Raw genomic sequence first — 25,523 nt, 5'->3', positions numbered from 1 at the left:
CTAATCCTTGTTTCTGACAAGAATTATAGCAATGTTCCAAAATCCAGTCTGTATTCCCTTAGTCACAGACTGCTGGTATTGGTTTATGAAGCCTAAATTTACTTAGATTACTTGATTTAGAGACAAACTTCTTTATGTTGCATTGTGAGCTGCAGCATTTATAGAAAGTTCTTTCTTAATGCACCATTTGTATTACAGGGATGCATACAGACATTCCCATTGGTCTTCCCTTTGAGGTACATTCAAGCCAAAACTAATGCATTTCTGTTAATGGAGCTGATTTTATACAGTAAGGTGCAATGTTTGTAGCAATCCCAAGCAACCCCCAAAATGGCCACTAAGATCTCATAATGTAGTTATTTCATAAGATCTCATAATGTAGTGGTGCATTTTTCTTGAAATTGCAGATATTGCTTTTATGATTTGGGGGTGGGGATTAACCTGACATTGTTTTTATTTTATTTTCATTTCATATTTTTTGCAAACCTGGGGCTTCTCTGAGGCCTGTAGGAACCTCCCCTCATCTTTCTCTGACCACAGTGTCTTGATCTTTCGATTACCCAGTTGATGTGTTTCCTAGTAATGATGACTGCTGTTTGCTGCTGGCTAGTCACAGTATCTGCTGTTTACTGTTACAGGTAATTTGGAACCAAAATAAGTGTCTGTTGTGTAATGTTGGTTATGCTTTCAGTCCGGATGAGATTAATTTATTTATGTGATGATGAAATTTCCGGATATGATGCCTTTGACAAAAGGTCTTTGGAAATATTTTTAACCTAAAAGTGCATAAAATATTTGTAGAACAAAATTAGAGTCCAATGGCAGCTTTAAGACCAACAAAGTTTTATTCAGGGTGTGCGCTTTTGTGTGCATGTATACATGACCGGATCTAGGGGGGGCAGAGGGGGCGCTTGCCCTGGGTGCTGCCGGGGTGGTTAAGGAGTCCATTCTATTCAATGGCCCATAAGATAGAATGGGCCATAAGGGGGCATCATTTCTTAATTTTGCCCCCCCACCAAAAACATGTAGATCCAGTCCTGCATGCATACTTTCACAAACAAACTGGAATGAAACATACTAATCCATACATAAAAGTAAAGGTTGAACAGCAAATCAGTGTACAAGCATACAATATAATGAATTTTTTTAACAGATGGAAACAGGAATAACAATTGTTTAGATTATGACCTTATAAACCCAGTTTGTTATTCCTATTATTTGCTGTCCAGCCTCTGCCTTATATGTATGGACTGGTAAGTTTCATTCCAGTTTGTCTAAGAAAGTGTGCCCACACATGAAAGCTCACACCCTAAATAAAACTTAGTCGGTCTTAAAGGTGCTGTTGGACTCTAACTTTGTTCTGTTGCTTCAAACCAACACAGCTACCCATCTGAATCTTCAAGTATTTGTAGTTTTCCATAGTATCTCTATAGCATTCCACAAATCCCCTGATAATCACTGAAATTCCAGAGGAAAAGAAAAGAAGTTTATTTAGACAGAATAATTTTTTCCCAAGTAGTCAGGTGGGAGGAATGGTAAAAGAAATATTCCCCCTTGTGAGGAGATTGAATCTAAGAAACAACATGGGAGCACTAAATTACAAATCTGTTTATGACTATTTTCCTTGAAGTACAAGAAACAACAATAAAAGATTATTAACAATCCATATATGTTTCAATTCATGTTTTATTAAGAACTAGAAGTAAGGCCATTAGGAAGAAAAATACAGCAGGCACTAGAAGGAGGCTCTTGGTGACTGCCCCCCTTGCTGTCTTCTCACCCACCCAACTGAAGGCATTCACTTCCCCCCACACACACTCCTCAAGGGAAGCTGATCTCTGCCATCTGGAGAGCAGTTGTAATTCTGAGTGATCTCCAGCCCTCACCTGGAGATTACACAACAAAAAAATACAAACTAGTGACCAATTTACTAAGAAATATATAGAAACCAGTCCAAATGTCCAAAACATGTACATTCAAGTCCCAAAGTAGTGTGGTGACAAGCCAATCGATTAAGTACTTGTTTCTTTCCAGTCTTCATCAGACCTGGGACCACTAACAAAAGAAAATATTATACAAAAATATCAGAAGGACATTCAGACACCACCAACCCTCTTCCAGTGAAAAAATATCATACTTGCATATTGATTCAATTATATAAATTCTTTACATAATTTTTAAAAAAGGGAACGCAGAGCATCTCCAACAGCAATTTCACATTGGCTACAGCTCAGTATGAGGCTTCTTGCGCACTCTAATGGTGCAACTAACATGTTTAAAAAGGCAAACATCTCATTTACAGCTGCCATTACACAAACCTTTTAAAGGTAAAGTAACATATTTCTAATGCAACATGCTAAAAGACACAAACACCACAAACTAGATCCACAGCAGATACAACATACAAAATATCCCATACAAAGAATTTCAAATCACATAATATATACAAAAATGTGTTATCACACAGCCAAACTATGCACAGCACTCATATTATAAAGAAGACAATTCATAAAAAACATGTCAAAATCATTGCTCATATTCAGTCCATATGGAGAAATGCAATTCAGCTGGTGTATCCAGTATACCTCTTTTTGCAGCAGGATCTTGTGCATGTCTTCATTTCTATCTGTTTGTTCATATTTGTATAAGGTGAAAAAAACAAAAATATTCACAGTCATGATTCTTTTGCATAAAGTGGCTGACCATAGGAGCTTCAATCACATGGTTCCTAAGTCTGCTCCTGTGTTCCAGGATATGTACTCTAAGGGCTCAAATACTGCTGCCAACATACCGTAGGCCACACTCACAGATGATCAAATACACAACACAGCAGGTAGCACATGTAGAGTAATGATTTAGAACAAATGGTCTAGTCTTTTCAGCAAAATAATACTCTGACATTTATAGATAAATGACGAATTGCACACCTTTTACAAGCAAAGTGCCCTTTAAGAGTATGCTTGACCGATTGGTATTCTCTAGATCTTATCAGTTTATCCCTAATGGAATAAGTGCGAAGCAATCCTATTTGTGGTGGCATTTCACAACCTCCAATATCACTTACAATGTGCCAATGCTTCCTTACCACATTACAAATTCTGCTAGATAGTCTACTAAATTCTAGTCCCCATTGTAATCTAGTATTTCTCATCCTTGGAGTCTGTTTTAGTAACTGTGTTCTATCTAGATTAGCAGCCCTTTTTCTAGCCATCCTAACATTTTTTTGGATAGCCTCTACCAACAAAATGAGATGCCATCTTATCACTATCCTCAAGATAATCAGACATTAGGGTACTATTTCTTCTCAGCCTTACAAACTGGCCATATGGTATATTCTTTTTCAAAGCATGTGGATGAAATGATGAATACTGTAAAAAAGCATTCCTATCTGTTGGCTTTCAGTAGGTTTTAGTTGCCAACTTATTCTCAGTAGTTTTGTACACAACTGTAATCGCACACTGTCTTGACATTTTCAGTGAGTTATATACCACGACCCCAAGATCTCTCTCTTAGTCAGTCTCTGCCAGTTCACACCCCATCAACTTGTATTTGCAGCTGGGATTCTTGGCCCCAATGTGTATTACTTTGCACTTGGCCACATTGAACCTCATCTGCCACGTTGACGCCCACTCACCCAGCCTCAACAGATCCCTTTGAATTCCTCACAATCCTCTCTGGTTCTTACCACCCTGAACAATTTAGTGTCATCCACAAACTAGGCCACTTCATTGCTTACTCTCAACTCCAAATCATTTACGAACAAGTTAAAGAGTATGGGACCCAGTACTGAGCCCTGCGGCACTCCACTGCTTACTGTCCTCCACTGCGAAGACTGCTCATTTATACTCACACTCTGCTTCCTATTAATTAGCCAGTTTTTGATCCACAAGATGACCTGTCCTTTTACTCCATGACTCTCGAGCTTACTAAGGAGCCTTTGATGAGGAACTTTATCAAAAGCTTTCTGGAAGTCAAGGTAAACAATATCTATCGGGTCTCCTTTGTCCACATGTTTGTTCACCCCCTCAAAGAAACGTAACAGGTGTCCCACCCAGCCCGGGCGGGGACTGCGCGGAGGAGACCCCCCGGCACCTGCCAGCCGTTCCAAGCCCTCGTCGTCGCCCCAAGAGCCTTCCCCACCTCTCCAAGCCCCCGTGGTGGCCCCACCCCTCACCTCGACTGACGGCGCGCCAGCAGCCACCTGAGCGACGCCTCCCAGACGACGAGCCTGGCTCCAAGTCCGCGAAGTCTGGCCAGGGCAAGACGCCGGGGAGCAAGAGGGAGAAGCTGAGCCCAGCACCGGGCCAGGAGGAGGAGAGCCATTCGTCTCGTCGCAGCGTGAGATGCCCCATCGCAGCACGCAGCCGAGGGCTAGGACGCCTGAGGCACGCCCAGTCAGCCCAGCCCTGGCTCGCCTCTCCCGGGCGTCTGGGGCTTTGAAGGGGGGAGGAGCCAGAGAAGGGCAGGACCCGGGAAGGGGGAAGGTTGGGTCGGGAAGCATAAAAGGAGGGAGGAGGTTGCTGAGGAAGCTGGCTGATGCTCAAAGAGGCTGCCTCGCGAGAGAGAGGGACAGGAGCCGCAGCACAGCCAGGAGGGGAACGAGGGCCTGCGGTGAAGTAACCCAGTGCCCACCCCCCCATTTCTGAGACCTCCGGGGAACGCCCCAGAGTGCCCGGGAGGGGCAACGGCGACGCCGGGAGACCGGGAGGGGTACCGAAGACCCGACACAGGTTAGTGAGGCAAGATCTTCCCTTACAGAACCCATGCTGAGTCTTCCTCAATAACTTGTGTTCATCAATGTGCCTACTCATTCTGTCCTTGATAATGGCTTCTACCAACTTTCCTGGTATTGTTCAGACTGACTGGCCTGTAATTTCCCGGATCTCTTCTGGAACCCTTTTTAAAGATGAGGGTGACATTTGCTACCTTCCAGTCCTCAGGAACGGAGACAGATTTCAATGAAAGATTACATATTTTTGTCAAAAGATCCACAAGTTCAACTTTGAGTTCTTTTAGAACTCTTGGATGTATGCCATCCGGACCTGGTGACTTATTAGTTTTTAATTCGTCCATCAGTTGTAGGACCTCCTCTCTTGTCACCTCAATCTGGCTCAGGACCAGATAGGACCAGGGGGTCCCATTCTATGAGCCCCAAAAGAAGGTACCCCTATCTTTCATTATTTCTAACGTACGGAAGGCATTTAAAAGGTGTGCGGTTCCTTTAAATGTGATTGCAAGAATTCCCTTTGGAGTTCAATTGTGCTTGTCACAACTTTGCTTATGGCTCCACCCTAAAGTCTCCTGGCTCCACCCCCAAAGTCCTCAGGAGAGCCAGTTGGTGTAGTGGTTAAGTGTGCAGACTCTTATCTGGGAGAACCGGGTTTGATTCCCCACTCCTCCACTTGCACCTGTTGGAATGGCCTTGGATCAGCCGTAGCTCTGGCAGAGGTTGTCCTTGAAAGGGCAGCTGCTGTGAGAGCCCTCTCCAGCCCCACCCACCTCACAGGGTGTCTGTTGTGGGAAAGGAAGGTAAAGGAGATTGTGAGCCGTTCTGAGACTTTTCGGAGTGGAGGGCGGGATATAAATCCAATATCTTCTTCACAGATATTTCTTGAATTGGACTTGGCAACCCTACTAATTGCTCAGTGGACCACAAAGCAGTCATCCCTGACTCAAATTCACAGACAGAGGTTGACTGTACTGAGCTACCAACAGTGCACATATAGCTCCACTCCTATACCTCCATCCAGACTCAACTTCTCCAGCTTTCCAAAGGCTTTGGTGACCCTGAGGGCAAGTCTGGTGGCTGTGGGGCTTCTACTTCACCTTTGGATCCTGGGCTGTGGGACTGAAGGCATAATGTGCTGACTTCACCCTTCTGCACCTGACAGAGTCTCTGCCTTCTCTGGTGGAATTGGCAGGCAGACACACAGCAGCCACCTTGAGCAGTACTCTGATCTGGTAGCGCAGAAATCTCTTAAATTAATAAACAGGAGCAAAAAAGTGATGGCATCATGTAGAGCCAACAGTTAAATGACCTAGTACTTGTTAATAATAAATCAGTTAGAAGCACAAAAGCAAAAAGAGTAGTAGTCACTTGGAACCTTGCATTAAATTAAAACCTCAGAAATTGTATTCTAACAAAGGCCTTAAATAAATAAGGTATCATTAGAACAAAACTTGAGTCCAGTGGCACCTTTAAGACCAACAAAGTTTTATTCTGGGTATAAGCTTTCATGTGCACACACACTTCTTCAAATACATGAACATGAAAGCTTATACCCCAAATTAAACTTTGTTCACACAGCATGTTGAATCCATGTTAAACTGACCCGGTTCTGTTCCGAATATCTTTGTTCCAGATATTATCGATCAGAATGCCATACTACAATTTGAATCACTCCGCGGTGAAACCGTCTTCTGCCGTCCACACGATGACACCATGCAGTTCTTTTTTCTCCACTATTATGTGCATGCGCACTCTATGTGCATGTGCACATTTTGCGCATTATGTGCAGATGCACATGCACATTGGTTTAAACATTTTGTGGTTATGTGCATATCACTAAGTAGTTTTAAAAAATGGCGACCGTAAACTGGATGTCTGAGGGTCCTTTTGCTCTGGGACAGCCTTCAGACATCTGGAAGTTGGTTAATATCGCAGCAAAACTATCCAGATGGAGAAAACTACAAGGTGAAACTGGAGAACTCAAAAAACACTGCAAAGGAGCAGGTAACAAAATAGTCCAGTTCTGAGAAGGATTGGGGGGGGGGGGCCTACCACGAGTTAATACCGGGAGGCAGATGTTGCTGTCTGATCAGCCACTTTAAATCCAGAAGGAAGCAGCAGCGACATCTGATTGTACTGTGAGTCTGAACAGGGTCTGTGGGTCTTAAAGTTGCCCCTGGACTTAAACTTTGTTCTGTTGCTTCATACCAACATGGCTACCCATCTGAATCTCATTAAAGAGAGAAGATCAAATTATAGCAACAAACTTGGTCTTCAGAAAACAGATATAGCATGTGTGTTATATAATCACTTTAAAATAATTAAGAGTCACTCAACTGACATGTACCAAGAATTGACAAAGAATCTGCAGGAACATTTGGCAAGGTGGATTTGTACTTGGAAATTCTGGGGATGTTCAGGGCTTTCTTTGTAGCAGGAACTCCTTTGCATATTAGGCCACACACCCCTGATGTAGCCAATCTTCCAAGAGTTAACAGAGCTCTTAGTACAGGGTGTGCTGTACACTCTTGGAGGATTGGCTACATCAGGGGGTAGGGCTTAATATGCAAAGGAGTTCCTGCTACAAAAACCCCCGATGTCATATGACCACAATTATAAATCAGTCCAGTTCAGTGATTCCACTTAACATATAACCTTATTTCCCCTGAAGGTAGAGAGGACTTGCCAGGAGAAGGTGCATGAAATGCTATGATAGGAACCAGATGAATGAGCTGAAGATGTGAACTGAGAGAGAACACAGACCACCTTGGGTAATTGAGGCCTTTATATTATGGCAATAGATTTAGTGACTGTAGGTGTAAAACTAGTAAAATTTCAACTGGTGACAGTTTGCTATCTTCCTAAGGAGAGCAATGAAAACTTCCAGCTGGAATAAGCAGGTTTTTTTTACTGGATGTCAATTTTTGATAGAGATGAGTATGTTCAGCAACCTGAGATGCTAGTGTTATCTTAACCAAGAGATAATGGAAGAAATGATTATTCCCAGCTTTCTCTGAACTTTGACCAAGCTAAACATTTTGTTAAGTTTGTTGAGACCACAACAAGGAGATAAAACTGACATCTTTATTGTAGTTTCATAAAAACTAACATCCTTCAAACAGCTGTAGCTGTTGGTGAAAAGAAAGCCAAAACTGAAAATGAGGTATGGAATGTAACCAGCCTGCTTAAAAGGCTGAGCTCCAGGATCACCATCTATGAGAAGCCACTATGGCAAGCCAAGGACATTGACATACACTACACATTTAATCACTGAACTTGTATCATTACTTACCATTACATTACAGCGATAAAGATCCTGTGAATTTAGGTAGAGGTATTTGTGAGTTTCCTGCATTGTGCAGGGGGCTGGACTAGATGACCCTGGAGGTACCTTCCAACTCTGATTCACATAAATGAGCACACAATGTGACTGAACCAGTTCAAAGCTGTTGAACTGTTACAAAGTTACTAAGCCTTCTTTAGAGCCAATGTTTGAACTGGAAATTAGTCAGAAAATGAGGAAATATTGAGTCCAATCTACAAGAGAACCCACATTTTACTCCCTGCTTTGTCATTACATTTCTGCACTTTCCACTTTATTTCTTACACTTATAGACTTTTATACACTTATTTATTTGCCCTGGAACAGAAGGTGGTTTATGGAAGACACATGTTACAACCACCATGCTGGATTAAAATAGGTCTGGGTCAGATTAGTGCCTGAATGGGAGACTGTCAATGAGCCCCATATACATTCTGTTGCATTCTGTGATGGAAGAAAGGCATAACATAAATAAAAATACTAAAGGAGCTTGTGTAACTCAGAAATCTGTCTTCCTTCCCTTGTATATCTTGATTGTTCTAGTCACTGGAATGCAGAATTGCTGGAATAGCAGGAATGTTAGTGTCCCGTGGGAGTAAATACCACAAGAAACTAAATTTCAGAACATCCTGAAAAAAAATAATCAAGACCATTTCTGACCCTTCTTCCACTCTAACTGTTTAGGGAATTTCAGTCTCCATTTAGAGCTTCATTAATTATAGAAGAGTATAGATCAGCATGTTCATGATGATTCATATCAGAGAAAACAACTTCCTGAGTAGTTGTGGAATATCTCAAGTTTTATTGTGCAATGTTTGGTGAATGATAGATGACAATGGGAGTGGCTCACTGTGGGTCCACTTACAGAGTAAGGAGAAATTTACTTTAGTCCTTTTTTCCATACATACCAACCGTATGGAGTGTTTCTCACAATTTTTGTTTGCATTTTAATGTAATGGTTTGTGTGTGTGTCCAATTTTGATTGGAGGAGCAGTGGTACTAAGAAATGTTTGTGTCTTTTCCTCAACAAAATTAGCCCCTCTAGTTTCTTTTCTGCCTACCAGGATCACATATATTTCCCCCTATAATACGAAAACAGCTGGGGACTTTAAAAAGTCCACTGATAAAGCGCATCTATGTCATTGCTACAATCAAATATTGAGTCTCCTGTGGTTCCATTAAAGTAAAAACAAACCAACAGGGGATGACTCCAATAGTTCCCCATGTTGCTTCAAATTCAACTCTTGTATTAATTTCATAAGTTATCCAGTTACTATTGGGGAGAGAGAGGCCAATCTGGCATCCAATCTTTTAAACTTATTACATTTATTAATTAAAATATTTATATTTTGGCTTTGGCTCAAAGCAGCTATTCTTAGCAGAAGAAGGAATTAGGCCTGGAAAGGAACAGGCTGCCAGATCAATGGGAAATGAAAGCCATCCAAGTATGCAACATCTGCTTTGTTCACAAATAGATACTCCTAAGAAACAAACAACGACAATAGTGCAAGATAATTTTTACAGTCCACAAATCCACTCAGACTCCAGGGCCGAGGTCTGCTTTGAATATCTCATACTAGCAATTGCCAGCTTTTGTAGGAAAATAATGGGTTTTTTTTGTTATATTAGAAAAAGAAAAAACATTAAAACGTCAATAGCTTTGATGTAATCCATAGATATAAATAATAATAATAATAATAATAATTATTATTATTATTATTATTATTATTATTTTATTTTTATCCCGCCCTCCCCGCCAAGGCAGGCTCAGGGCGGCTTACAAGACGTGGAATGAACCATGATTATAACAATACAGTATATAATAAAATACAAGGGTTGCACACATTGTTAAAAAGTTAAATTTTCCAATCAAGAAAACACATACAAGCTAAAGAATTGTCCCTTGCTTCTCAAACATACAAGTTAATTAATGCTCTTCAATATCAAAAGCCATTTAACAAGTTAACGGATGCATACAGCATTAACAGGTCCAGAAGTTTAGCCGCAGGCCTCGGATTCAGCAGGAGCTCCCAGGAGCACAGCTCCTGAACCTTTCTGACAGTTCCACCTCCTTCTTCCCACCTTGTCCATTGAATAGTAGGTGCAGCTGCATAACAATTCTTGGATGAGCTCCACCACCATTTTTTCCTACAAAATGACCCCTGGTTAGCAGAATTGATCCGTGGCAGCAAAAATAAACTGAAGTCTAGTGGCACTTCAAAGATTAACTAAACTAGTATGTAAGGGGCCACCAGACCTGTTTGGTGGCCCCTAGTGTTACTTACTGATTTGACTAAGCAAGAGGAGAGTATGCATAATCATACAAATGCCATATGTATACATTATCTGCAGAAATCCACTAATGTTCTTAGCTGCAAAGGGGCCAAATTAATTTTTGCTTTTTCAACATTATTTTACATTGAAACCCTCATTGATTCCCATCAGGACAACTCTTTTTTGACATATTGCATAGCAAACCAGTTATGATTCCCTCTCCCCCCCCCCCCCCAAAAAAAACCTTTTTTTAGATAGCAAGCTTTCCCCTGACAAAATTAATATATGCAGGCACCAATATAGCAACCAGAATTAAATGGTTCTGTACTCATACAAAGATGGCATCTAATATTGGATTCAGACAAATAACAGAGTGCTTGTAGTGCCCAGCCTGCCGTTCCTCCAGCTCTCCCCTGGCTTCCTGGTGGGAGGCTGGCCTGGCGTCTTGACAGGTGAGGTACACTGGTTTTAAAGATGTAAGAAGCAGACCACCAGCCTACTCTGCTCCTCCAAAGATATTATACCAATCTACAGGCAAGGTCCAAGGCCACTGGAAACTTCTGCAGAGCACTGACCAATAGACCAGTCCAAGAGATCTCTTTTCCAGAATTTTATTACGGTAGAATCATAGAGTTGGAAGGGACATCCAGGGTCATCTAGTCCAATCCCCTGCACAATGCAGGAAACTCACAAACATCTCCCCCTAAATTCACAGAATCTTAATTGCTGTCAGATGGCCATCTAGCCTCTGCTTAAAAGCCTCCAAGGAAAGAGAGCCCACCAGCTCCCGAGGAAGCCTCTTCCACTGAGGAATCGCTCTGTCAGAAAGTTCTTCCTAATGTTGAGCTGGAAACTTTTTTGATTTAATTTCAACCCATTGGTTCTGGTCCTACCTTCTGGGGCCACAGAAAACAATTCCACACCATCCTCTAAATGACAGCCCTTCAAGTACTTGAAGTTGGTGATGTTATCACCTCTCAGCCACCTCCTCTCCAGGCTAAACATGTCCAGCTCCTTTAACCTTTCCTGATAGACCTCTCACCGTCTTCATCGTCCTCATCTGGACCCATTCCAGCTTCTATAGCCTTCTTAAAACGTGATGCCCAAGACTGAACACAAAAGGTGTAAGACTTTTACCTTGGTGGTTCCACCAGTCATCAGTACAGTTTTAAAATACAATGCAGAAGGAAGATTAGCATTCCCTAAGGCATAACAGCATTCCAGTTCAGCCAGTTTATATCCAAGGTTCCCAACAAAATAATAACTTCCAATTATAAGCCTAAACTTTACCAACAGCCTAACCCTTAGGCTACGCTCTCAAATAATGAGGGAAACTTCCCCTCTTTTATCCTTATGGGAACCATAGGAAGTGATTAGAATCACCTGCCTCCCCTATCTAATCACAAACTTGACACCTACAATTAAAGGTACCTAGATTAAGAAGGATCTAAATGATCCATTAACAGCCTACAGGTGGCCTGCCAGCTGGATGATTCCAGCTGAGGGCCAGGCTGCTGCAAGCACTACCCAAGGTCTAAAGTTGCAAACCAAAATCTCAGACTAAGTGACTCCAGTCACTACAGTGCTGATGCCAATATTATGAAGTGAGTTCAGTTCAGTCAGATCGTAATCAACATGAACATTTTTTTTTTCAGAAGAAACAGTCACAAACTAACAGGCAGTAGTGACTAACGATATAGTTGGAGCAAGGGAAACCACATCTTGCAGGCAGGTACTACTCACTAATCCTGTTTTGCCTTCCAAAATACTTCATTTGCATTTCCTTGTGAAATGCCTTGCATCCCAATTGTCCAGTTCCAGGAGAACAGCCAATGTAGAATGTAGGCATCAGGATTCTGGTCTGCAATAAGTGCCTGCCTCAAGCTCAGTTATTAGGCTTCAGTACCTAACACCCCTCCCCCCTAAGTCAAGACTGTACAAAATTACAGACAGTCCTGTAAATAACAGGCACAAGCTTGCACCCTCTGAGAGTGCCACAGCTCTTCAGCCAACTCAGTACTGGGTGTGAGGCTCGCTTCGTTGTGAGGAGTGGGACAGTTAACTGGCTCTAAACTAGAATGCGCAAAGTCCTCAGTAGATGCAGGAGCTGCCTACAGTGAAGTCACAGAGTCCTCAGGGACTAGTCCATTGTTTAGGGTAGCCTCTTGTGACCCAGAGTCAAAGTCTGTAGGTGGTGCATGGTCCGACCACCTAAGCCGAAGTTGGTTGAAATGATGGTGCAAAACCCTGCGATCTAAATATTAAGAACATAAGAGAAGCCATGTTGGATCAGGCCAATGGTCCATCCAGTCCAACACTCTGTGTCACACAGTGGCCAAAAAACCCCAAGTGCCATCAGGAGGTCCACCAGTGGAGTAGGGTAAACTAGGGTAAAACTAATTAATTTTAAAAATGTAAATTTCTTCATTTAGGTAGGAAATCAAATACATGATTATAGGATGGGGAGACTTGTCTTGGTAGTAGCATATGCAAGGAGCATCTAGTGGTCTTAGTAGATGATACATTGAACAAGAGTCAGTAGTGAGGTGCAGTAGCTTAAAAGCAAATGGGGCTGCATTAACAGAGGTATAATGTTCAGATTACATGAAGAAATAGTATCAATATACTCTGCTCTGGTTAGACATCACTTGGAGTCTTGTGTTCAGTTTTGGGCACCACAGTTTGAGAAGGATGTTGATAAGCTAGAAGGGATCCAGAGGAGAGTGGCAAAGATGGTGCGGGGTCTGGAGACCAAGTCCTATGAGCAAAGGTTGAAGGAGTTGGGTATGTTTAGTCTGGAAAGAAGAAGACTAAGAGATTATGTTTCAAGTATTTGAAATACTGTCATATAGACTGGGGTGGGGTGGCCTAACTTTCTTAACATAAGGGCCACATAGAATATTTTGAGAGCCACAAGACAAGAATGTCAGATGTTTGAGAGCTGCAAGACAGGAAGGGAGGGAAGGAGGAAGGCAAATAGATGAGGGAGGAATAGGTGGAAAGAAAGCAACTTTAAAAGTATTCTTTAAGCCACTAGCTGGCTTGGCTTAGAGAATTGATATAAAGAGAGAAATGCCTTCTCCAAGCTGGCCAATGGGGTGGTGGGGGCTTCAAGAGCCACACAATGTGTGAAAGAGCCACATGTAGCTCCCAGGCCACAGTTTGGTCACCCCTGATATAGACAATGGAGCAAAGTTATTTTCTGTTGCTTCAGAAGGTCAGGCCAGAATCAATGCGTTGAAATTAAAAGAGTTTTCAATTAAACATTAGGAAGAACTTCCTAACAGCTAGAGCAGTTCCTCAGTGGAACAAGCTTCCTCAGGAGGTGGTAGGCTCTCCTTTGGAGGTTTTTCAACTGAGGAAAGATGGCCATTTGACAGCAATGCTGATTCTGTGAGTCACTATTAATTTAGGCAGAAAGTGAGCGGGATGGCAGGAAGGGATGAGCCTGTGCTTGGCTCTCATGGCCCTTTCTTATATGCCTAGGGTATTCCCAATTGCCATTTTGGGGGCAAGAAGGAATTTTACTCCAGGCCACATTGGCCCAGGGATCCTGGAGGTTCCCCCCTTCAAGGCATAGGACAGGGGTCACTGGGGGAGTGAGGGATTAACTGTGAATATTCTGCATTTTGCAGGGGGCTGGACTAGATGCATAGCTGACACGTGGGAGTAGGCCAAGTAGGCAGCTGCCTAGGGCACCACTTGGCCTACAGGGATGCTGCCAGTACCCCCTCTCCCCATGTGCAGCGTGTGTGCTTTTTGGAGCCTGCAGGCTCCGTGGTGTGCACACACCACCCAGCCACGACCTAGGAAGCATGAAAGCGGGCAGCGGCTGTGCAATGTGCCGGGCGGCACCTGTGCAATGTGCTCCTTGGAGCCTGCCTTCCAAGGCACACTCTGAGGAGGTCACTGCACAGGTCCCGGGCCTGTAGTACAAACCCGGGAAAGGTGTCTGCCCCTGACCCCATGGCCCACCCAGTCTTCACAGGTCATGGGAAGGCTGAGCAGGGTTGGGGTGGCAGCAGGTGCGCTTGGAGCCAGGCTCTGAGTATGCCCATTGCTGCGCCACCACCCCACTCCACTGGAAGTCAGGGACGGAGCTCTGCCTGGGGTGGCAGAACCCCCAGTGTTGGCCCTGACTAGATGACCCTTGAGGTACATTCCAGCTCTATGCCTCTGTTTCTAAACATACTAACATAAAATAGTCTACTGTTGACAACTCAGAATTTCTTTTTTAAAGTTAGCTGTATTGGTCTGAAGCAGCAGAACAAAGCTTGAGTCCAGAGTCACCTTTAAGGCCAACAAAGTTTTATTCAGTGTGCATGCACACTTCTTCAGATACAAGGGAACAGAATTTACCAGTCTCTACATATATGTAGAGGGTTAGCAGGAAATTAGCATACAACATAATGAAGATGTTTAACAGATTCAAGGACCAAACAGGAATAAGAAGTTTAATTTATATGGTTACCATTTGTTTGGGTTTAATTTGGGGGAGGGGATGAAATAGTGAAGGAAATAAATGTCAAAATTGGAGATTGATGGGCTGATATATCCTTAATTGTGGAATGCTGAAATTGTGGAATAACTGAGACCCTGCAATCGTGCTCCATCTAACTTCTCTCATGCATAAAGACAACCTTACGGTGTCTTCTTCTTTGAAGTGGGTGTTTAGCAGTGTAGAGCAAGGATGGCCAACGTTAGCTTTCCAGATGTTTTTTGCCTACAACTCCCATCAGCCCCAACCAGCTGTTAAGGAGAAATAGTGCTGGGAGTCATCTGTATATTGATGGCAACTCTCTCCAAATCTCCTGACAGTCTGTCCCAACAGTTTCATGTAGACAATAAACAGAATGGATACATTCACTGAAAACAGAATAGAAATCTGAGAAGTTCTCAAATGACTGCCTTCAGAAGCAGCCTCCCCTGGGCTTTGTCTGTTAGCTGTCATGCAAACCAAATGAACAGAACATATATCCTCAATAAACTCTAATTGTCAGAGTTGAGTTCTTACCTGGTAGCCTATTAGGAAAAAGTAGCTCTGTGGCTCTCCACATTCTGTGCTATTAGCATTCTGTCAGCTGTCAGAGAATTGTTTGCCCTTTCTACAAATCACTACTGAAATTACAGTTTCACAATTTGATACTTTGTGGTTATATAACTAAATCTACAAAGCAAGGTTCAAGTACAGCACAAAATTTCTTGGCAGTCAAGCAGCTAACATTTTTCTTTCTCATTTTCCCCCTTGCTTAAAGTAAGAATGGTAATTTCAGTCTTCCTTGCAGTCTTGGGCTGTCCTTTCCATATTAATTCAACAATTTTTGAAAATTAATTACAAGATTTCATTATGTAGTTAAAATGCTGTCACATGCAAGTAAATTGAAATCCCTTCCCCCAAGTTGCATTATTAGAACTGCAGTTTTACTTTATAACAAACTTATAAAATGCTTTTAGTGGAAAGTAGAAAACCAGCCATCACAACCACCATGAAGACAACTTTTTCCTGTGGGAAAAAACCTAGCATATATCATATAATTAATGATTGTGTCACAACAGAGGATGGAAAATAAGTCTAGCAAAAGGACAATTATTCCCAGCATTTTATAGCCAGTGAAGCTGGTGACCCTCAGTGTGTAAGTTTTATTTTTTAGGATTAACAAACAGGAAAAAATGGTTGCCAGATTTGTAAGGATCTAATTATGGAAGGCAGCAAACAAATCAGGATGCAGAGACTATTAGATGTTGTTATTTTGGGGGAAAGACATGACAAGTGTAAACTACAACATTGGTCTGGTACTGGAGAAATATTTCTTGTAATACCAAAATACAACCATATCATTATTTATGTGAACAGCCATATAAAAGCAGGGCTGTGACATGTAAATATTGGCTAAACTGGGTGGTTTCAAGATATTTTGTCACTCTGTGCATGGTGTACTCTTTGCTTTCTCCTATGTTCCTGGTGCACAGACTATAATCACTTCCTCCTTTGATGGTACCATCTGAGGGCATGCTGGGCACTGTTGGTGATACTGCAGGGCTAAGCTGAGGTCCAGCCAGCAATAATGCCAATGTAGCAGTAACTGGGGCTATTGGCTATGCCCATTGTCTCTTCCCATGCTGCTGCCAGCCAGATCTGAGCTGAGCCACTGTATCTGTTACCTCCTTCCACATCACTGATTTCTGTTAATTACTGATCACTGATTTCTGGCATTACTTCTAAAATGTAACTCTATAAACTCTGTAAAATATAACTATTTAAATAGTTTCAGGTGGGTTGCTGTGTTAGTTTGTAGTAACAGACCAAATTCAAGTCCAGTAGCAGCTCAAAGACCAGCAAAATGTTCTTGGGCATGAGCTTTCACAAATCAAAGTTCACTCAGGAAAACTTCCTTACCTAAATAAATTCTCCCTTCTTAACACATCCCTAACAGTTAGATGGCACTGCTTCACCTCAATTTTTTTGAAAATTCAGCTTTTAAATTTGTGGCGCAATGGCTGCGTCCAGACCACTGGCTCAGGGCAACAGCATGCCAAGTCGGAAGTGAACTGGCGGAAACTGGAGTGCCCCAGATCCTGCGCGGTGAAGAGGGGGGTCGCGCCGGCTGAAGGTGAGTGCGAAAACGCCCAATGTGTAATGCAGCATGCAGATAAAAATCAATGCTTGTTCTAACAGGGATGCCTGGTTAATTCCAAATAGTGTAAGGAAGGGATATTACTGAGGCTGCTGCTTCTATATTGCATGTGGACAGAACACTTGGAGATCTGTACGTCACCACTTATTTGGCACTTATCCACCCTTGCAGATTTACCAGGGATGGACATATGGCCAATGTGCCTCTAACTTCCTGGCATCATTTTAAAAACCTGGCATTACAATGGCTCTTTCCAAACTTCTGTATAATGATGACTTACATATTTTTATTGGAGCAATAATTTCACATCTTATCCTTAAGAACTCTTTGTGTATGTCATTTGTTAATTTATGTTGTGAATTATTCCTACTGCTTCATCTTTGTCACTCATTTGACTTAGTTCTTCATCTGTTTAGGAATGATTATCTATCTGACATCTGCCACAGTGAAGACTATGGAATGTTAGTCATTTTAAGGAGTGGATTATATCTCCAAATTTGAGAATTTCCAGATTGATGTGTTCTGAGTGCGAAGGTATTTATGAGGTGTTAATTACCTTTATGAGTGCAGTTGAAGAGAAGTCGTGTAACAGAACAGAGACCAGTTTCTTTTCACAAGACAGCCCAGACATTTATTGGGCTGTGTGAAGAAATGCATTCCCATCCCCTTTGGAGGTTTGAAATGAGCGAAAACTTCACTCTGAGTTTTAAAAGTTTGTTTTTCTCTCTAGCTAGAGAACAACCAAGAAGGGAGGAAGCCAGTTAAACTGATTTCCAGGCTTACCTTAGCCTAATATGTACAAATGCTAGTATGTCTAGACAATGGGATGGTCAAGTCCCTCCCTCCCCTTCTCCAAGATGGAAACAGAAATACGGAGGACTTTATGGATGGATACTGTTATGTCTTGAAACATAAGCTAATGTACCGCATGGTGACCGCTACAGAGGTGACCCAGGGAAACCCACGGGTCCCCGGATGTAGCTCACTAGACGCCCCGCCCATCAAGATCTGTGGCGGAAAGTTTAACTGACCAGGATTGGACTGGTCAGACTGGGGGGCAGTTCTGGGAAATGTATATATGCGGGACCCAGTTCGTGTGTTCCCTCTCTTGTAATGTACCACCGAATAAAGCATGTTGCCTTTAAACTGTCTCGTCACACAGTACATTACAGTGGCGACGAGGATGGGATCCTAGCCAGGTAGCTCCCGAAGAGGGACTTCGTGGAGCTGGCCAGAGACGAAGAAGGCACACCGTCTCGGGAGATGGAAACAACCGCCGCCACAGCCACCATGGCTAACCAGGGTGGAACGACGGGTCGTCTCGAAGAGTTCAACCCCGCTAAACCGGAGAGGTGGGAGACCTACACAGAGTGGGTAGATTGCTACCTTCGAGCAAACATGATAACGGACGACAGCCGTAAGAGAGACGTACTTCTGCGCGTCTGCGGAGAGGCCACATTCAAGATTGCCAAGGGTCTCTCGGCTCCCGCAAGGATCAAGGAGAAGATGTACAAGGAGATAGTCTGACTCCTTACTGGGCACTTCTTGCCCCAACCCTCAATCATCACCCGTCGATTCCTCTTCCACAAGAGGGACCAAGAGGTGGGAGAGACAGCAGCCAAATACCTGGCCGCTCTCCGCCAAATTGCGGGAAACTGTAGCTTCAAGAAGCTAGAGAAGGCCCTGAGGGACTGTCTCGCCTGGGGCCTGAGGGATGAAAGACTACAGCAAAAGCTCTTCGCAAAGGAAGAGCTCACCCTCCAGGGCGCCTTCAATGACGCCACCATCGTTTGAGAGAGCTACTAAAGCTTTCCACAACCCGCGGGCAGAAGCCATACACCAGGAGGAGATGGCGCCGAGCCACCCAGTGGAGGAGGAAACACACCAGCTACGCCGCCAACCAGGGAGGGGACCGAGAGTGACCCAGCAGCCACGAGCGATGGAGAAACCAACCACCACCAAGTGCGCAAGCTGTGAGGACCCGCATGAGCGGCGGGACTGCCCCTATCGCAACGTGGACTGCAGGAACTGCGGGAAAATGGGCCACATCGCGAGGGCTTGCCAGGCCAAGGCTGCCCGCAGACGCCAGTCCACCAACCAAGACTCGGCCGAGGGCTACTCGACCACCTCGACCAGCCTGCAGGTAATGAACTTGCCCAACAATACCCCCGACAAGGTCAAGGTATCGATCAGGATCAAGGGCAGTCCCTGCCTGATGGAACAGGACTCGGGCTCCTCCATATCCATAATTTCGGAGGAGTCCCTAAGAAAACTATGCCCATGTGGCCAGCCCAGGCTGCGACCGGCTAGTTTCATACTACGGGACTTTCAAAAGAACCCCGTACAGATCCTGGGATGGGCCACGGTGGGGGTGGAGTTTAAGAGCTTTAGGGGGAAACTGGATATACTTGTGGTCAAACGCCAGCTCACCACACTGCTGGGCCTGGCCTGGTTTCGACCGTTGGGAATTCAGATTGTGGGGGTGCAGCAGCTGGGGATGCAGGGGTTCGAGCATGTGTGCCGGGAATTTCTGCAGGTATTTGATGGGGCCCTAGGGTGTTACAAGGGTCCTCCCATATCCTTACCCCTTGACCCCCACGTGAGGCCAATACGGCTAAAGGCCAGGCGGGTTCCGTTTGCTCTGAAGCCCAAAATCGAAGCAGAGCTGGACCGCCTCACAGCCCAGGGAGTGCTAGAACCGGTTTCCTATGCCACATGGGAAACCCCAATAGTTACCCCAGTAAAGCCAAATGGGGATGTGTGCATATGCGCCGATTACAAGTGCACCATTAACAAGGCACTACAAGATAACCCCTACCCCGTCCCCGTGGTCAGTCATGTTTTGGCAGCACTAGCGGGGTCAAAAATTTTTGGGAAGCTGGACTTGGCCCAGGCGTACCAGCAGCTCCCTGTGGATGCCGAGACGGCCGAGGCCCAGACCATAGTGACCCACAGGAAAGCTTTTAGGGTGCGGCAGTTGCAATTTGGGGTGAGTGTGGCTCCGGGGGTCTTTCAGAGCCTGATGGATTCTCTCCTCAAAGGGATTCCCGGGGTGCAACCGTTTCTCGAGGACGTTCTGATCGCCGCACCCAACGAGGAGTTCAGCAACCGTCTGCGAGAGGTACTCCGCAGATTCCAGGCGGCCGGACTGAAAGTCAAGCGGGAAAAGTGTTCCCTCGGGGTGTCGAGGGTGGAGTTCTTGGGGTTTGCGGTGGATGCGGCAGAGATCCACCCGACGGCCAACAAAACCAAGGCCATAGTGGATGCCCCGCCTCCCACATGCAAGGCAGATCTTCTAACAAAAATCTGTACTTTTTCATTAAAATCTGCCTCCGTTCCTGAGGACTGGAAGGTAGCAAATGTCACCCCCATCTTTAAAAAGGTCTCCCCCCAGACCGCCTCGACCCAGGTAGAGAATCTCCGTCTGATTCAATTTCAGCCGACTCAGTCTGAGCCAAGAAGCCATGGCTTGTAGCGTAAGTTTAGATAAATGCACAGTAAAGTACATTTAACTTGAATATTCATGGATCTGTACTGTAAACTTGGAAGACAGGACAAACTTTAGCTAAAGACAAGACCAGTACTTCTGCAATTACTGCTATAATATTAATTACAAATACAGCTGACAATAGAATGCCTTTGAAAATAGCTTTATTTCTCACTGAGACATTTAAAAAAATCAGACTATAGGAAACCATCAGTCCATTTTGAGACACTACATTTTCTGGCCCTCAAATGTCTTCCCTCTGATTTGCCAAACATTATTTCCAGCAGTGACAGCAATTTTATTGTTTAGAATGTATAGAAGAAGAAGGGGAAAATAAGCCTCACCAACCCTCTGAATATTAAACAAGTCACTGCATTGCAGACATCATTTGTCAGAGAATGAATAAATGAACATTCATTCTATGAAACCAGTGACTATAGAAATAAAATCAGTAGCATTCAGTCTGAATAATAATGGGGTATGTTAGACCCTGTTTTGCTTGCCAGTTCATGGAGAAGAAGAGAAGCCACCCCGCCCCCCAAAATAGAGCACAAAATATAAACTAGAGTTCTATTTCTTTATTATACAAGAAGAGGATGTAGCTGAAGATTCTATCTTTGGTCCTATAGGGCATATTTTGCAAAACTTAATGGGTTAGAAAAGAATTTTCCCACTTGTGGCATTTTTCTCTGGTGCAAGGAAGAGCCTTCTGCTGATGCAAGAATCTCTTCCATTGGCACGTGACTCCTTGCTCTAGCAGGTGTGTCAAATATGTGGCCAACAGGACACATCTGGCTTGTGCAGGTCTCAGATCCTGCCCCTGAGGAACTTCCTTCTCCAGCTTCCTTTCCAGGGCTGCTACTGCAGCCACACTATAGCTTGTTTTCCCAGCTCCCTCAGTGCTTCCTGCTTCTTGTATCCTGCCTCTTGCCTCTCTCCCCCTTCCTTGCTCCTGCTTTGTGTGGGAGAGACTGAAAACAGGTCTCTCTCACACACACACACATACAGAGAGAGAGAGATTCTGCTTTCTTCTCTGGGGCTGCTCCTCCTCTTTTGGGAAGGAAGGGAACAGGAGGAAAGAGAGAAAGAAAACACTGGAGTTCCATTACAGGTTTAAGACCAACAACATTATATTCCAAGGGACCTTATTGAAGCTGAGAGAGATTGAATACGATACATGATCTGGGAGCTCATGAATAACCGTTTCAGAATTAGAACACTGTTGTGGAGGCATCTGAACATGAGAAGCCAACATTGCTGCTTAGATTAAGGTTAAGAAAGGATTTAAACAGCAGTACTTCTGAAGAAATTAACAAAGTAGTGCTATCATAGGATCCACCCACAACTGACTGATTTCTTTGTCCAAATAGAATGAGAAAGTGGTATGAAAGGACTTTCCTTCTGTGTGAGGTATGGGTTGCAATTGGTACTAAAAGGCTGATGGAGACATGGATCAACCAAATCAAAGAGTCATCCAATATAAACCTATGTAGATTGAGCAAGAAGTGCAGAGGTTGAAAAATTTGCGAAGTAGGAATCAACAAACTAACAGCCAGGTTTAGCATCCTAGGAACAGGTAGTGAGCTGCACAGCCCCAATGTGAGGGTCAATCCAGATCCTATGCTGGTGCTCCCAGCATTCTTGTCCTGCAAGTCAGATCTGACTGTTGGTTTGGGTCAGAAAAATGGAATTATGGAAAAATTAAAATCCCTTTTCATTTGCACTGTAGTTCCAGTCTGAATATGCTCAGCATTTACCTGGAATTTAAGGGGAAACAAAACAACCCATTGGGAGCTCTGTTCACAGAAATCCAATGTGACACTGGGTTGTCCTATCATATTTCACATGTTCAGTGGACAAATGGAGCAAGGTTGTGCTCTGCCCTTGCTCCCAACCTTTACATGTTCATCTGGCGGTCTGAAATAGAGCATGAATGCATCATCATTGACCCCCCCCTCCAAAAAAAAAATGTGGCATCAAGATCCTAAACAAATTTATTTGAAAAGCAGTTCCAAGTGTATTTAGGAGTCTTATGTGATTGCAGCATGTTTCAGAAAAGGGTTTCCTGTAACCATGTTTGGCATTGTCAAGCATAGTAATGAGACTGTGAGGAATACTGGTTATTTATGGCACCAGCCTATTTACCAGGCACATTGTGTGATTCTGTTTATATAGCTCTTAAACATAATGCTGACAAGTTAATTATAGACCAGCAAAAATACATTGTTTCTTCCTAATTTAATGTTATGGCTTCTAATGCATTTTTAATGGGCATAAAAGCCAGGAGCAATGAAGTGAGTTGGAAGTTAGTAATCAACAGCCTTCAGTTACTTTGTGCTGCCAGCCATGGTTTAAAGACAAATACATAAACCAATCCATGTGATGACATTAATCAAACCTCAACATATCACCCTTAATAGATTGAGCTGTGTGCATTTTGAAATCATTGTGTTTTCTGTAGACTGATATTTGTAATTCCATTGGCTGCCCAAATTGTCTGTACATGTCTTTAGAGCTGAAAGTAATAACATAGAATGCCTTGTTCTTTTAAACAAGAGCCTGGTGGTATCAGTCACTAAACATTCCTGTTGTGAGCTGTTTGATTTCTGCTTCTCTGAATTATGAGCAGTTTCTTATGAGTAGTAATAGATGAACAAAAGTGAGAAAGGAACACCACTCAAATACAAGGTGCTATATAAAGAAGTTTTTATTCACTTTATCTGAAGAAGCATGCATGCACACAAAAGCTTATACCTTGAATAAAACTTTGTTGGCCTCAAAGGTGCCACTGGCCTCAAACTTTGTCCTGCTGCTTCAGACCAACATGGCTACCTTCCTGAACCTATCATCACGTTGCAATATATTTTCTGTAGTGGCAATAACTGTTATTATTTATTTATTTCACTTATAGCCTGCCTTTCTCTCTCTCTCTCTCTCTCTCTCTCTCTCATCATCTGTCTGTCTGTCTGTCCCCCAGTGTGGCTTACTTCATTCTTTCTTTGTCTACTCCATTTTACTATCCATCTCATGACTGGGTGGAGAAACTGTCTGGGTGGAGGGTATGAGGAAATGAAGATTAGAAAGAAGTAGACAAATACTCTTTCTCTGTAATTTTTCCTTCCTTCATCTCCCATTCTTTTTTCTTTTCTTTTTCTTTCAGGAAAAAAAAGACTGGATGAGTATGTCCACACATCTGGGATGGCACACTGCACTGGCTACTTGGGCAGTGGGAAAAAGACCTTAAAATGAACTCCAGTTGCCATGTAGTCCTGCACTCCCTATGATAAGGCGTGAATAAGAAAAAGATCCCTTTGAAGGGAAAAGTGGCAGTGTGATGGACAGTGGTAGTATTCCTGGTGCCAGTTAAGTAACTCCAGCAAGATGCTGAAAGGTGTAAGGAAGGGTTTTTTTTAAGGGTGGGTGAACAGTTATCACAGAAAAGCCAGATATATTTCACCCGTTTCTGTCCAACCAACGCTGATCAGCCAGGGTGTAGAATATAAGATGCACCAACCTTTATGAATTTTTCTGGTGTGCCTCTGTTTCTTGTAAAGACAACTACAATTCTCAGATGCGCCATGGTGAGTCTGTAAGAAATAATAAATCATTCTTTGGCAAATTTAATGGACAGCCTTGTTCCCACAGTCACTTTTAGAAGCGATGTCAGGCTAGGAATAGTCTGTCTGTGGCTATTCTGGAGCTAGCTCTTAAATATACATTAACATTATTTTTGATGGCTTCTTCTGAAAAAGGCATACTACAGACTACAAAGTCTATGCATTCAGTAATAGCATTCTTGGGAGATGTCTGCTTTCTGTTGAACTTTTAAAAAAACCCATTGTCCTTCATTTCAAAGCTTTGATTTTTCATGGTACTCTATGGAATATCCTATTAAAGAGATGCAGTGAAATATATTTTGGGAGTGAACAAGGACTTTGATAACTACATGGCAAAATCCATGTCATGCATCAAGGGCTCAGTATGTGTTTATTATTTGCTCTCCAGTACATGATGACTCACCATTGGCTGCACAAACAGATGCTATATATTTGAAGTGATATAAAGTAAAATGAAAGTTGTGTCTCTGCCATTTAATCTGCAACAACTCATTCACACATGTAGGCAATCATTTGTTGGTGCAGTTGGGCTCGTGCATCACTGAGTTCTGATTAAAACTAAGAAAGGCAAAATAAACAACTAGTTGGCTTTTGAATCTGATATCACAGGGGTAGCCAACGGTAGCTCTCCAGATGTTTTTTGCTTACAACTCCCATCAGCCCCAGCCATTGGCCATGCTGGCTGGGGCTGATGGGAGTTGTAGGCAAAAAACATCTGGAGAGCTACCGTTGGCCACCCCTGTGATATTAAATGGCAGCTGTGCTGGGAGAAAAATCCCTGCGCTGGACTCTGAGAATTTGTTCACTGGCACAGTCCAGCCCACTCTAAAGGGAAGCTTGGTGATGACTGGCCAGAAAGTCCACAGGGAGGTGCCAGGAAGCAACTCTTATGTATGGGCATTGAGCTGTGTTTCTGCCAGACATTCTCTTATCCATGCACAGGCATGGATAATTGCTTGCTTCAGCTGCTCCATGGCACTCTTGCTGCCTGCATAAGTACGTTGGATTTCCTCGCCCATCTCCTCAATGACAGAAAGCAGGTCTGTGTATGTGTTCTGGAAACCTTGGGCCACTGGTGGCTTCATAGCCTGCGTGGAGTCCATTGATGAGGGCCCAAAATTGTTGAAGAGAGGTTGAAAGGGGGAAGAAGCTCCAGAAACAGATCCAGATGGAGATGGGACACTTGTTGTGACAGGGGGTGGTTCCGGGGTGGGGTTGCTACTGCTGCTGGCACTGCTACTGGCTACTGCTGGTGGGGGTAGGCTTCCCAACCCTCCTGCCCTGGCGGGGGACCCCAGGATTTCCACCCTCTTTCCCCGCTCTCCAAAAAACCGGAAGTGGGGGGAGGGGGGAAACAGCGCCAGGGAGCATGGCGAGCCGCCCAATCCTGGAGCGGGCGAGGCCGCCGCGCTGCTGCCGCCCCCTCCCCGCCCACCGCAGCTGCTCCTCCGAGATGGGC

General features: G+C 43.7%; 1 protein-coding gene across 1 annotated transcript; it reads right to left on the bottom strand.

Moving 5' to 3' along the window:
• Window positions 1–24,945: 24,945 nt before the first annotated feature.
• Window positions 24,946–25,266, bottom strand: LOC132575871 (cyclin-dependent kinase 2-associated protein 2-like). The gene has a single exon (XM_060244556.1). It carries the CDS (start codon window positions 25,165–25,167, stop codon window positions 24,952–24,954), a length of 216 nt encoding a protein of 71 aa, XP_060100539.1. The 5' UTR covers window positions 25,168–25,266; the 3' UTR covers window positions 24,946–24,951.
• Window positions 25,267–25,523: the final 257 nt, after the last annotated feature.

The sequence above is a fragment of the Heteronotia binoei genome, chromosome 8, assembly GCF_032191835.1.
Source record: "Heteronotia binoei isolate CCM8104 ecotype False Entrance Well chromosome 8, APGP_CSIRO_Hbin_v1, whole genome shotgun sequence".
NCBI classification, from domain to species: Eukaryota; Metazoa; Chordata; class Lepidosauria; order Squamata; family Gekkonidae; genus Heteronotia; species Heteronotia binoei.
This window is presented reverse-complemented; position numbering and strand designations above follow the sequence as displayed.